This window comes from Malurus melanocephalus, unplaced genomic scaffold (assembly GCF_030028575.1).
Source record: "Malurus melanocephalus ecotype Western Australia unplaced genomic scaffold, MMel_1.1 scaffold_1, whole genome shotgun sequence".
NCBI classification, from domain to species: Eukaryota; Metazoa; Chordata; class Aves; order Passeriformes; family Maluridae; genus Malurus; species Malurus melanocephalus.
In genome coordinates, this window is record NW_026623233.1 from 3,699,790 (window position 1) to 3,713,649 (window position 13,860).

The window sequence follows — 13,860 nt, forward strand, 5'->3', positions numbered from 1 at the left end:
TTCTTCTTGTACATATCTTTTCTTATGCTTCTGTTTTTTTCTCTTGTAGACAACAGAATCATTTCTAGCCCCTTAGCCAGTTGAAATCTTTTATATTTGGAATTTTGCCCATCATGAAAAATGGCAACATTTTCCAAAAAAAAAGAGGTTTAAAAGTGTTTGCTATGTCCTGTTTATGTCGTATCTCTACAGTATGTGCATCTTTTAAGGTTCATTGAAATGTTTTCATAAGACATGCCAATATGACAAGTTTGTATTATTATAATATCCGTAATAGAGTCACAATTTGTGCTCAAGTCTCTATTTGTTCTGAAGKCTTGTGAAACAGGTATTTTATACCATTTCTAAGATAGCAAGTTTCTGCTCTCTGCTCAGGCTGCTGAAAGAAGTGGTTTGTGTCCACTTATGACTGTGCCCTATTTCTGTTACTCTATAAGAAATTGTCATGGAAAGTAATAATGTAAACTTAATTAAATTTCCCTCTGTTTCCTCTTTGGAGTTTTTATAACCATTCTATTCTTTTTTGATYAAAAGGGCAGTGATCTACCAGATCATCAAAGCAAAAGACATTTTTGAATCATACTTTCTCTGAAATACACCATTATAACTTGCAAATCAAGTGATGCCATGGCATATATGCAAGAATCAAAAGAAATGGGAAAATTTGTATTCTTTTAAAAGTGAGTGTCTTGGTTTCCTGTTTCTTGCCTTTCTGACTTTTACAGGACATTCATCTAATGAATGCTTTCTTATGYTTTCCTCTTCTTTGGGGATTTCTTTGCAAGATGAAACAACATTGCTTGACTGCATCTGTGAAGCAAGTAGTTCCTTATAGAACTATGATTCTTATTTATGTCTCATCTTTGTTCATCGGTGCTCTCTGTAGATTAAGTGCTTTGTTACAGATGCATTGAAGAGGCCTCAGTTCCACCCACTTTCCTGCAGGTGGATGCATAGTACTGATTGAAGATGTTAATTTTGTTTCTTCTCTGTAATGATGAATATTTGCAATACTCTACTGATTTTAATATTCCAAACAAATGAAAGAAAACCTGACTGTTCCACCCAGCAACAGACAGGCTAGCTATCCCACAGGAGCTAAGCATTACAAGATTTTCAAGTTAACAACTGGATTAAATCCCTAAGGAACTAAATTTGATCTAGTATCTGACCCTGTTTTGAGCATGAGATGGTTGGGCAAGAGGCCACCTGAATAATTCTGTGATTCAGTGATTTTTCTTTCTTATTATTTACCCACTTAGAGGGTTGTTAGATGTATTTGCATACCCCATTTCTCAGTCACACAGCTAGATGTAACCACTGGTACGTTTGAGCATGAATGTCTTCTGCCAATTAACATTTGTACTGAGGAATTTTTAAATTTCATGAGTGTGTGAGAAATACATAATGTATATCTGGGAATTGGTCCTAATTAAAAGAAATGTAGTGCCTGGATAGCACAGCTATATAATTGCTATTCTTAATTTGAGGTTGTCTGGGGGAATCTGCAAAACACTGTTGTATTGTATGCCATACAAATCCAGTGGGTCAAGTTCTCCAGTTCACTTAAAAAAGAATTACCTTCTTTTTAGGTTTTATTAATTTGATCTTTTTGGATTTACAATCAGTCTACGCAGAGAATGAGACTAGAAGCATTCTTGAGCAGTATTCCTTGACTTGAAATTGTAGTGCTGTTTTTTTCTTGTGTGTTCGTCTCTCACTGAGACCTTTTTTCAGTCAAGTAACTGATGTGAATACTCATTCAATAATTTCTGTCTCTTGGGTAGTGAAATGAAGGAGGCAGAGATGTGTGAGATCTAAGTGTTAAGAAATTAACTCACATGAAAGAGTGAATGCCACGTATCCAGACACTCAAAGAGAATAGCGGTTACTCCCAGTAACTGATAATTAGGTAGGACTAAAGCTCATTTAAGAAACTACAGTTTCCTGATGAAGGCAGCTAAGAGGAGATATGATTATCTGACTGTAGTCAGATGTGTTCGGTAGTTTTTGATCTGAGATTCAAATAGTTTCTTCAGTTCACATAACCTCCTTTTCTGTTCTCACTTTAGAAAAAATGTACCAGCCATTTCTTTATATTCTTTTCATTCATATAAGAAAATGTGATTTTCTTCCACATTTATAGGGAATTTTTCTTTTTWAAAAAAAACCAAAACATTTTAATCTAAGTTTTTACTGCAGTTATACTTTAGACAATCTTTCTGGTTTTCAGATTTTTTTTTCTTTTTGTTTGTGAATGTTTAATCATTTTCCAGCAGGGAGCGATACCTTTCAGAGTATGAGCCTTGTAAAAGGTTTAGATGTGTATATATATGTCATTTCCATAACCTTATTATCGTACACTTGTATTTCTCAGTTACATTTCATAGGTCTCTTAGATGTAATTCTTCGGGTGAACTCATGCTTTACATATTATTGACCAATCAGCTATGTAAAAGTAATCTTGATTTCTTATAATRTTTCATGTTACTGGTGTCTTGATCTTGAGATCTATTTTGGACAGAAATGAGAGTTGGTTCTTCCATTCCTATGTAAGAATGCAGTTGCTTTAACCGGTTTCACCTTCTTGTCGAAGTGGTCTGTGGTACAAATGAACCTTTGCTCCTGATTTGTAGAAGGTGTAGAGACAGCTGCAGCAGCTGGTTAAACTCCCAAGAGTTTGACTATCCTGAAAGGAAGCACATTGTGACATCATACTTCAGTCTGTTTTAGTTTTCTTCACTCCCTCCCTCCTTCCTTCCTTCCCTCCCKTCCTCCCTCCCTCCCTCAGTAAAATAGCAAACCTGGTTAGATCATTAGGTCTGCATTTAATCATACTGTGGGTGAAGCAGTTGGGTTTACAATATCTTCTTATCTAGTGGTTTTGAAAGCTGTTTCTTACCCTCATCTTTCCTGCTCTTCCCATTTCWGAGATGAAGAGGTATCTTTAACAAAAATATGTTGCTGTACATGTTTGCCTTTCTTCATCAGGACTCATACAACAGTTTCTGTCTTTTATTCTCATTCATATTGACATGTACCCAAGTATAGTATGGGGTTATTTTTAGTTCAATACTAAGATAATGTGCACAGTATCTCTTACATCTGTACAGTATAATCTGTAGAATACCTTGCTTTCATTATGTAGTTATTTTTAGAAATAGAAGAGCTAATAAAATATACAGTGTTCTATTTTATTGATTAACTATGCCTAATAATCTGAATTTGTTTCCCATTTGTGAGGGGTTTTTTGTTAATTTTAAATTCTACCCTAGACACCTTCAGTGTGTGTGTGTTTCTATACATTTAGGGCTTTGTGTTTTACTTTGAGGTTTTTTTAATTCCTTCTTATTTTAATATAGCAACAATTTTCGTGGTTTTCTATTTCAGACTAGTAATTGCCTTAAAAATTTGGCTGTAGTAATTTTAGTAAGCAAATGAGTTTCAAAGATGACAGAAAAAATTCATCTCGTAGAGAATTATGATGGATTCAAGGGCTCTGCCTGTGTAAGGGGAATGTGATCATAGAATCATAGAATGCCCTGGGTTGCAAGCCTTCTTAACTATTGTCTAGTTCCAAGCCCTCTGTCACTTCCCACTGTCCCAGGTTGCTCAGAGCTCAATCCAGCCTGGCTTTGAACACTTCCAGAGATGGGACATCCACAGCTTCTGTGGGCAACCTGTTCCACTCTCACCATCCTCACAGTAAAGAATTTTTAATAATATCCAATCTAAATTTTCTCTCAATTTGATTCCACTCTACCAGTCCTGTCGCTACATGATGAGACAGTAGCCACCAGTTTTATAATTAATTTGATTTTTTAATAGAGGTGGCTAACAGTGTTTGTTCTCCAAAGGTATTCTTTTATCACTTTTGAGTAGCTACTCTTTGTTTGCATTTCTTTGACAAATTAGATGAAAATGTGTAGTTACATTGTATGTAAGGGTATATATTTTTGATTAATTTAAAATGGGATTTGTGCTAACGATCATTTTAGATTTATTTTAAGTTTTGGAGTTAACTAAACTAACTGATGATCGTTTGATGTATTTAGTAACCAAAAGCTTTGATTGTTCTCAGATAATCTGCCTTTGTTACATAGATAGGGTATGTTATCTTTTCTGTGCCAAAAGAATAGATGTTTATTGTGAGACAAAATTTTTCTGATTGTGATGCTTTATTTCCACAGCCCAAATGAGACACATCAACCTGTCGTTTGCAGCTTGTGGCTTTCTGGGCATTTACCACTTGGGGGCAGCAGCTGCTTTCCACAGGCATGGTAAGAAGTTACTGAGAAATGTGAAAGCTTTTGCGGGAGCTTCTGCGGGATCTCTGGCTGCCGTTGTCTTGTTAGCAGTGCCAGAAAATATAGAGGTAAATTAATAAACTCTTAGGTATAGGCCATGATATTTTTGAAAGGACATATTTTTTTTTATAAATAATCATCTTCCATTAAGTTTATTAAAATATTTGTTTCTTGTTCTTTTCTCTTGTTACTTGCTTGGATCAGGACTCTTGCACTGTGTTTTCATTGAAAATGTTTATGAGCAAAAATGTTTATGATAAAAATGTTTTATATGAACTTTATATTTTAAGCTATGTGATTACAAATCTCATGTGTGTAAATGTTGAATTGTAGGCAACCAAGTATACTTTAATATACCATAATGTATATTTATTTAATTATATGTATATTTATTTAATGATGGTACATTACAAAATGAATCATTGTTCTCTTGGCTAGAAATAGGCTTTGTCACGCAAGTGCATAGCACCATCTTTTCAACCTTTACTGAAAGGAGATGAGAATGGTGGATGGGAGTGTGTCTTCATAAACACCACAGACCTGCTCAGATTATTTTCTTGCTGCCTAGGCTTCATTGAGCAGAGTTAAAGACTTTTGCATCTCCTTTAGACTCAGTGCAGCCCATAYCTTAACAGCACCCAATAAGATCAAGTCCCTCACCATTCTGTTGTGACTGGTGTCTGGGCTGTTTCATGTCCAGAGATGGCACTCCTTTGCCACCATGGTTATGGTGTCATGCCAAGACACCAGATTATATTCAATGACTGCAGTGTTACAGGAGAGAATTAAGGGTGTTTTTCGTGTCTGTTTGCATGATTTTCCCCACAGGTTAAGGCTGCCTTGCTCTCCTGAAGTGCCTGTAGTGAGTTTGCCTTAATAAATGTAGAGTAGCAGGCATTGCCAAAATGTTAGTATTTCTTTAATATTTTTGATTTTTGTCAGGAAAAACAGGCTGGTAGATTTTTGGTCTAAGTTACACTTACGTTTCAGTCGGTAAGCGTTTGATAACTTTCTCTAGGCCTTGCTTATTTCACTTCATTTGATTCAAATAATAGTTCCAGCCAAACCCCACTTTGACACTGATMTTTCTGTTTGTTGGTTGGTTGTTTCTGGTGGAATATGAACTCAGCTTGCAGCATTAACTATGCTGTTGCTTTCAGCAGTAGCTTTGTCCCTTGGCTTCTTTCCCCCACCCCACTCCCCYGGGAGCATTCTTTATATGACTTCGCATTCGGCAACTTTCACTCTGTTGTGGAGAGAACCTCATTGTATTCTGTGCAGGCATTACTCCCTTTCTGCTACCTCTGACTGGTAGTTCAGTTTCAAGTTTGCCTGGTATAATGTGTACCTCTGACTTTAATTTCCTCYGTGGTGAGCACGGCAGCCCTTTGTTAGCCCAAGGAGATTTTTCTGCTTATTGCTGGCTCTGGGTATGAGCACTTGTTCCTAGCCTGGTCCAACTTACAAAGATCTTTCTAAGTAAAAACATTACAACAGTTTTTAGTTTTTGTTTGTAGAAGCTAAGTCTATATTACATTGAGTCTAATGTATTTTTCCTTAAAAATTTGWCATTTTACTGCAAACTGAAGAAAGTTTCATGAACTTTCTAGTAATTTTCACTTTTTATGTACTTTTTATTCTGTTAGGTTGTTTAATTGGAAAATTGAGACCTCTTTTATTAGTGGGAATATTTTTTTTTCTAATTCTCATGGAATTTTGGTAAAGGCAATGTTCTATACTGAATAGAATTAACTTTTCAGATCAGATGATTATGTTATTATCTTTACTTGAAATATTTTATATCCGAAAATACGGCTGTTACTCAGTTAATTATTTTTTTCTTTTTTTTTCCCATCTCTCTCCAGAGATGTCAGTGTTAGGCAAGCCATAATTAGGATTTTCTGCATCTCTTAGTCTCAAAGCTCTAATGAAACCTGTCCTTACCTTGRAGAAAATGTCAAATTGAAGATTTATTGTTCTGTCTGTTGTTGTTCTAAATCAGTTTTCAAATCTTTTTGCATCATATATTGGATTTTTTTCACTGTTTCAAAATGAATGGGACTTTAGAATTCTAAGGAGGCTTACTTAGATAAATAACTATTTTAAAATTACTTTGGTCATGTTTGATATCAAGCAGTTACAATTGCTAAACATGACCTCAGTCACTGTTCAAAATGTAGACGTATTGGTAAAAGCTTCCAGCACTCAAGTTTGGAAATRATTCATAGCTCTAAGAAGTTGTCTCTTGGGAGCAGCAATTGAGAGTCTAGGTACAGTCCCTTCTTAGCACATGTAATATGTAAAGTGGTTTTCAGTCATTCACCTAGGTTTGGATTCATCCAGCTCCCTGTACTCTTAGCTCCCCATAATTTTATTAAAGCATGTTAGATACTGAGACATTAGTTCTGAGGTGCTTCTGTGTAGGATTATGTGGATTTCTTCTGCATTTMAAGAAAGAGGTATCTGAATGTGCCTCTTTCTAGCAGATTGACTGCAGAAGAAGCCTAACTGTTTGAATGTGGAACAAATTCAGGACTTAGTGCATGTGACTACTTTTATGTATTTTAATTGGCTTCAAGCTGGCAATGGCAAGTAGCTGGTGGAGTAAAGGTGTAAATCTAACTAATGCAAAATAAAGTAGCACAGATATTTACAGTGATTGTTTCTTTAAGAGATATGAACCTCTTTAGTGAGCTTCTTTGATACATGTATTCAAATGACACATGAAGAAAGTGGATGAAAGAGCTGCATTTCTCTTTTTCACTTAGATGAGTGCTCTGTCATAGAAGTGACGTGAGGAAGTTAAACTGCTTCAGTCAGCTGGCTCAGATGTCATGCTAATCCTCACCCCAACTCCTTCCTGGTTTTCCTTTCATTAGATCCTTTACCTTCCTCCTCCTCAGTAGGATACATTCGTGTCTCTTTTTTTTCCTTTCTTTTCCTTAGTCACTCAGTCATTTATTTTGTTACTAGAAACATTATTTGTTCTTTATGCAGGGACTTAATAATCCAGGAAACACAAACGCTTTTTCTCCTGTGGTTATATAGGTGAATATGGGTATAATATATTTAAAGTACCAATTTCAGAAGGTTGCATAAGAATGAATTTAGTTTTTTCCAAAGTCCCTAAAATCATTAGAGAAGTCTACACGAAAGGATAAAAAAAGGATTACAAATATTGAATAGTGAGTCTAAAGCTCTCAGGATCATAATGCATTGTTTCAACATGTTATGGCTAAAAAATAAATTATACCTTTGTCCTCCTGTAAATTATACCTTTATACCTCCTTTACTGTCCCTTTGGAGTTCTTATGAGTCACACTTCAAGCTCTTTTTCTCCAGTTATTAATGCTTGTGTAAAAGGTTCTCCATTCAGGAAACTGTTTCCTGGTTTTCTGCAGTGTCTTTTCTCCCTATGTCATCTATCATAGTTTTCCATTCATTAAATACTTTCATATTATTTTATTAATTAAATATGCATCTTTGTTAGTAGCTTGTTTTTTGYATTAGTGAGAAGAAAGTGTTGTGGGTTTTTGGTTTTTTTTTTTAATTGCTTATTAGCATCTTAAGGTACTTGTGCCTGGTTTAAGTACTGAAGTAGACTTTAAAATAAAAGGTTGCTTTAGATTTTAATTAAGTGGTTGTTCTTGTAATGGCGTGGTCTAGGGAAGCATCCTATATAAAAATATAGTACATAGAAATGTAGAAATATAGTGTATATAGAAATATATATATAGTACATAGAAAAAGGGCTTTTAACTTTCCTTGGTTGTTAAAGTGGTATCCTTGTGAGAGTTTATAGGTTTGTTTTTTTCATTAGGGCTGTTTTTTTTTCTTACAAATTAATCATTAGAAAAGAATCAACGTTTTGTTATGCATGTCATACTACAAACCAAGCACATATGGAAAAATATTTGAGTCTGATCTTATAACTCTTTTATTAAACCTTTAGCCTCTAGTATATTTTAGGTACTGCAGCTGAACATCCTTCCCATCACTACAACATACTTAATGGTTACTATTTTTCATTTCTAGAAATGTAAGCACTTTGCCTGTGGATTTGCAGAGGAAGTCAGAAGATTGAACTTTGGTGCTGTAACGCCTGGTTATGATTTTATGAAAACACTTAGGTACCTATCTTAATACTTCTTTAATATCTCTTTTGTTGCTGAGCTCCTCAAATGCAAATGCAGAGTGCACATATTTCTTCTGTACTGTGAGATGCTCACCCGTAATGTATTTGGGGTTTTGAATAAAGATGKTGAGTAATGCAGAGTATTTTCTTTCCTCTAGGGAGGGCATAGAGTCCATTCTTCCTTCTGATGTTCATGAAATAGCTGAGAACCGACTCTATGTGTCAGTCACTAACACAAAGAGTGGGGAAAATCACTTGGTTTCAAATTTTCCCTCCAGAGAGGACCTCATTAAGGTAATAAAGTTGAATATGGCAGTTGTAAATAAAAATGCTGGAGTTTCTTCAAGGTTTCAAGAGTATGTTATCAATTATTAATTGTACAGTAAAATCACTGGTTTAACTCGGGTAACCACTTCTACTACCAGTGGTGCTACAAGCATAACATGGAAAATGGAAGCAGAATTTGATCCTACAGTTTCACAAATTTTGCTGAGATTAACTTTGTGTTTGTGYGTGTTTTTCTCCATTGGTTATTCAAGTTCTACCTTATAGGAAAAGTGTTTTCAAAAGTAACAAGTAACTAATTGTTGCAGTATATGAGAACACAGTAGTGAGTCTCAAAATGTAAATTTTTTTGCCTCTCTTAATTTCACTGATATCATTCATATTMTGTTTCATCACAACAGAAAGTGAAGAAGGTTTTAAAAAAATTGGGTAATTCCTACAGGTGCTTGTGGATAATAGATATAATGTAATGCTAAGTACTGTATATAAACTGCATTTTAACTGTAGCTGGAAAGTATATCTTTTACTGCCCTACTCTTCATTTGAATACCACATTTTAAATTTGAATTGGGATTGTATGCATAAGCTGATACAAGATGGTAGGAGCACTTCAGATGATGTAAAGCAAATGTTCTTGCTAGTAACTGATTGTATCTTAGTGGAATACATAATAAGATATAGCAGAATAAAGRAGGAAATAGAATAAGGAATTCCTTCTTTACCTATCTTTGTGGATGCCTAGAGCAAATAGGAGATTCTTTGCCATTATCACTTAAAAAATGACACAATTAAGTAGTTCTTAATTTGTTGGTAGTACAAGCTACATTTATACTCATATGTTAAACATGATTCTTTGCCATTATCACTTAAAAAATAACAAAAACTCAAAGTATACATTAGGAGTTTGCCTTTAAAGTATAATTTTTAAAATTTTAACCCTATTATATTCTATGTGGACAGTCAGTTCTTAAAATTTGTAGGACTTCATTGTGCAAATATAATTATGCAACAAGTTTATCACAAGTTATGCACTGTTATTTCTAGCTACAGTATACAGTGGTCWCAAGCATGGAGATTATTATTCTTTTAATTTGTGAGTTTTTGCAGTGCAGTCTTCTAACCTGGAGATGTTTAGAAGCATCAGGATGACCTTGGAAATATGTACATTTTACTAGTACTTCAATAGTTTTTTCATTGATTTAGCCATTTCTGTTCTATTCATTTTCTATGGTAGCAGTAGGATGGTTAGGAATACTAATAAAGTGACACATAACTGCTCATTGGAATACAYTCATATAGTCTGATCTTTCAGTTCAGCTCCTAATATCTGTTTCTGTGCATGCCTTCAGCTCTRCCTGTATCGTGAGCACAACTGTCTGAATGTTGGTGGCTGCTGCAGAASCAGGGAGGGTGGAGCTTGTTAGGTTACTTTATTGGATGTAGGTCATGTCAACACACCATACAAGTCATGGGTAAAGGTACGGCTGGGCAGACTGCTCCAGAAACAGCAAAACCTCTATCCAATAATTTTAATCACATTTTGAGATACAAGAAGACATTTTGGGATGATGGATTTAGGTAAAACTATTGTATATTGTATATTGTCTGGTAAACATGTATAAAAATATGTATTGGTTCAAAATTACTTTTTTGCCTTTTCTTGATTTTTTTTTTTCTCTATTCTTTCTGCCGTCTTCTCTGTAGGTCCTGCTAGCAAGTAGTTTTATACCAGTATATGCAGGAACTAAACCAGTGGAATTTAAAGGACAGGTAATTTTTCATTAACTGCCAACTTTCTTTTTATGTGTTCTTCATTTATGATGTAACTATTTGGTCTTAAGGGAAAGTAACTTCAATATTATATTTTGTATTTCTTATTCAAGAATAATTTTTAAAACATGAAAATGTCTATTTCTTTTTTTCTGAGAAATACTACGTGATAGCTCACTTCCCCATTCATACAAATGATTCCTCTAGAACCTCTATAACCCTCACAACCCTTATATTTTAAAATCAGGAGCATAAAACTGATCCGAGAGAGTGAAGACAAGGATGGTGTGAGGGAAACTGTTCATGTAAACACACACGTGTGGATGGATAGATAGATAGACAGACAGATTCCACTACCCCCTTGCTTTGTATCCATGTGTTGAAGGGTAAATCAAAGTATCACCAGATATGGGGAGTTCACAGGGGAAGTCTTTGGTTGCATGAAGTTAAATATGGCACTGGGAGAAATTTGTATAAAATTAAAATCTCAGGGGCTGCTGAAGAACAAACACTGTAACTGGAGTTAATGCTTCCTGCATAGTAGTAGCTGTACCGAGAGCTAGTTACTTGCCAGCAGCCAATAATACAACTCTTGGGAGGGAGTTCTTTTGGTTTGTTTTGAGGTTTTTTGGGGTTTCTTGTTGTTGATGATGTTTGTTTTTTAAACTTTCGTGACTAAATTCCTGTGGCGTTTTCAGGAATTTTTGGTGTAAAACTGGCACATAGAACATCACTTAGAGCAGGAAAGCAGTCTTTTGCTTGATTGGTGCTGAAAGTACTAGTACAATTTGCTATTTCTTTTTGCTGTTCTGTGTTATTGTAACTTACGGATGATATCCTGGAGGTCAAATTCTTAGGAAACACTGAAGTTAATTTTATTACTTCTCTGCAGCATTTCACAGCTTTGTGTGTCTGCAGTGKTCTACATCTTACATAGTTAATGTTTGTTTCCTTTATAATGAGTGAAGACAAAAGCACTTTTTCAGCCCAATTATATTATATAAATATCTACTTTAGGGTAAGGTACATCATGTGCTAGAAGTAATTTCTTTCCCTTGATGATAAAGCGAGTGTAGAATTGCTAATTGACTTTATACATCTAAAGTTCAATGAAGATGCATGTGGTCATCAGACCTCATGTATGATGTCAGTGAATCCATCTGGCCAGCTGACTGATGTTGAATTTTGGACTATCCATGTAAGCACAGAAAGAAATAGGAAGGTATAAATACATTATTAAGAGGTGTCACAGCTGTCCTGTTCATATTGGAATGAAATTTGGCCTATAGATCTTATTCTTCTCTCCGCTCCTGCAGCAGATGTAGGTCTGCTCCTGCTTGTGTCATGGTTGTTGTGCTCCTTCCCAACTCTACCCTGCACTTTSCAGCTAGTGCTGTCTTGTGTAGTGTATGTAAGGAAACATGAGACTCTGGAAGAGAAATCACAGCAGAGGAGAGGAGTCGTSTGTTTTAGCTTCTGCAGTCAGAGTACCTGCATGTACAGATTGACAATAGAGGTTGCACAATCAGAATAATGTTCTAGAGGAGTGTACATTATCTGATATGTTTCATATGTAATRTTAACTGTCTTGTCTTTCCATTTATGCGTTGAGAAAAATTCCATAGACATTTTATTTTTTGATTAACTAAAAAGTCTTGTAAGTAGCCTGATAAAAACCTCACACACAAATTTGCACATTATGTCAACTGCTCATTGATGCAAATATCTGTGTGTACATGTCAGTTCCTAGATATTTACAACAAATACTGAAGCTTATTCATTGTATTCTTAGAGTGYAACATGTAAGTTTTCTTGACAGTGGAGTAGGCAGGGTCAGGAAGGGGAAAGTATCACATTGTGATCATACTGTACTGGTGTTACTTTGAAAGYATTTCTGTTTTCCCATAGAAATGGGTTGATGGTGGCCTTACCAATGGCCTTCCTATCTTGCCTGTTGGAAGAACKGTGACCATTTCCCCTTTCAGTGGTCGATTAGATATCTGCCCACAAGATAAAGGGCGTGTGGACCTATATGTTAAATTAGCAAAACAAGATATGATGGTAAGTATCTTGTTTATTAACTTAAAAACACTAAAAGGTACTTCTGCAGTTACGTTTAAGTGTMTATTTTGTGCTTATGCAACAGTTTACATAAAGTTTTGGCATTTTCTGTTTTGCCAATGGAGTTTAAACCTTTCCTTAAACACACGGAAAGGAAAACATAGAGTAAAGAAGAAAGTTTGAAAAGTACTGAGCTACTACAAAATGGAGCAAATTATAGCAGGCTGTTCCSAGTTATAATAGGCTTATCAGTGTAAATAATATTAGGTTTGCTTTACATATCAGCTGTCTTTGACTAGGCAAAATGTTTATAGAAAAAAATAAAATGGAATACCTCAGGAGAGGACAACTACAGAACACTTCTTTGTACTTGCTGAAATCAATTGCTCTAAATGAATTTAAAATGCAAGTTTAAGTTGAACATTTGAAATTAAATACCATGACTTGTCACTGTGTTGTGCAAGAGAGCTTGTGAATATTTGTGACTACARTGCTTTTCCAGAAGTTTTGTTAGAAGTTGCGGGAATATTTCTGTATATTGAAATATGAGACAGATTTTTATTGCCTGCTTTTCATTTTTGCRATTTCTGTCTTTGCAACCTTGGTATCACAAACTTTAACAACAGTTTTGCTTCCTTCCATCCTGAAAGAAAATGTTAAATAGTGCTARACCTAGTGGTCAACAATATTCAACTAGAAAGAAAGATAACAATAGTTAGTACTTTTTTTAAGTGTCTTTGTAGGCATCTTTCAATGTTTTCTTAATTTTATTAAAATTACTATTACGTAATGCCTTTCTAAATTGGACCAATTTTTGAATCTTTATAATGTTTCATGTAGAGATATTAAGCATGGTAGTATTTGGTAAAGATTACAAAGTATGAGATTTTGATTTTATATATCTTGAAAATATATACATTCACTGTATATTTCTTGGTTGTGTTTTGTATCTAGAGAATGAAAAATGAGCTGGTGAGTAGTTTAGTTTAGAGACAGAAAATTAATTACACACTCACATTGCTTCTGCGGTCATGCATGCGCAGACTTGTGCTGAATCCCAGGCAATATTTTAAACTACTCAATTTGATGCATTTTGCTTTTAGAACTGTGAAAACTATCACTAAGAAAATTTTTTTTTCAGCAGTATTTCAATCTGCATAAATTGAAGAGTTGAACATCTTCATTTATCTATATTGGAATGTGAAGTTTTTTCTCTCCCTCTCTCAGTGTCAGAATTATAGTAATTGCTTACTTCAAATGATGAAGATTATTTTGATACTGTTTAGCAAACTTGTTTATAAT

General features: G+C 34.7%; 1 protein-coding gene across 5 annotated transcripts in view; it reads left to right on the forward strand.

Moving 5' to 3' along the window:
* PNPLA4 (patatin like phospholipase domain containing 4) overlaps nt 1–13,860 on the forward strand; it is a 19,164-nt gene that overhangs the window by 3,341 nt on the left and 1,963 nt on the right. For 3 of the 5 annotated variants that reach the window (XM_057389852.1, XM_057389841.1, XM_057389863.1), the window contains exons 4-8: nt 4,191–4,375; nt 8,343–8,437; nt 8,601–8,736; nt 10,432–10,497; nt 12,406–12,558. In XM_057389852.1, the coding sequence (XP_057245835.1) occupies nt 4,191–4,375; nt 8,343–8,437; nt 8,601–8,736; nt 10,432–10,497; nt 12,406–12,558 (635 nt within the window). Of the gene's footprint in view, nt 1–534; nt 681–4,190; nt 4,376–8,342; nt 8,438–8,600; nt 8,737–10,431; nt 10,498–12,405; nt 12,559–13,860 lie in introns of those variants that run through there. The other 2 variants (XM_057389870.1, XM_057389880.1) reach the window with 2 other exon arrangements.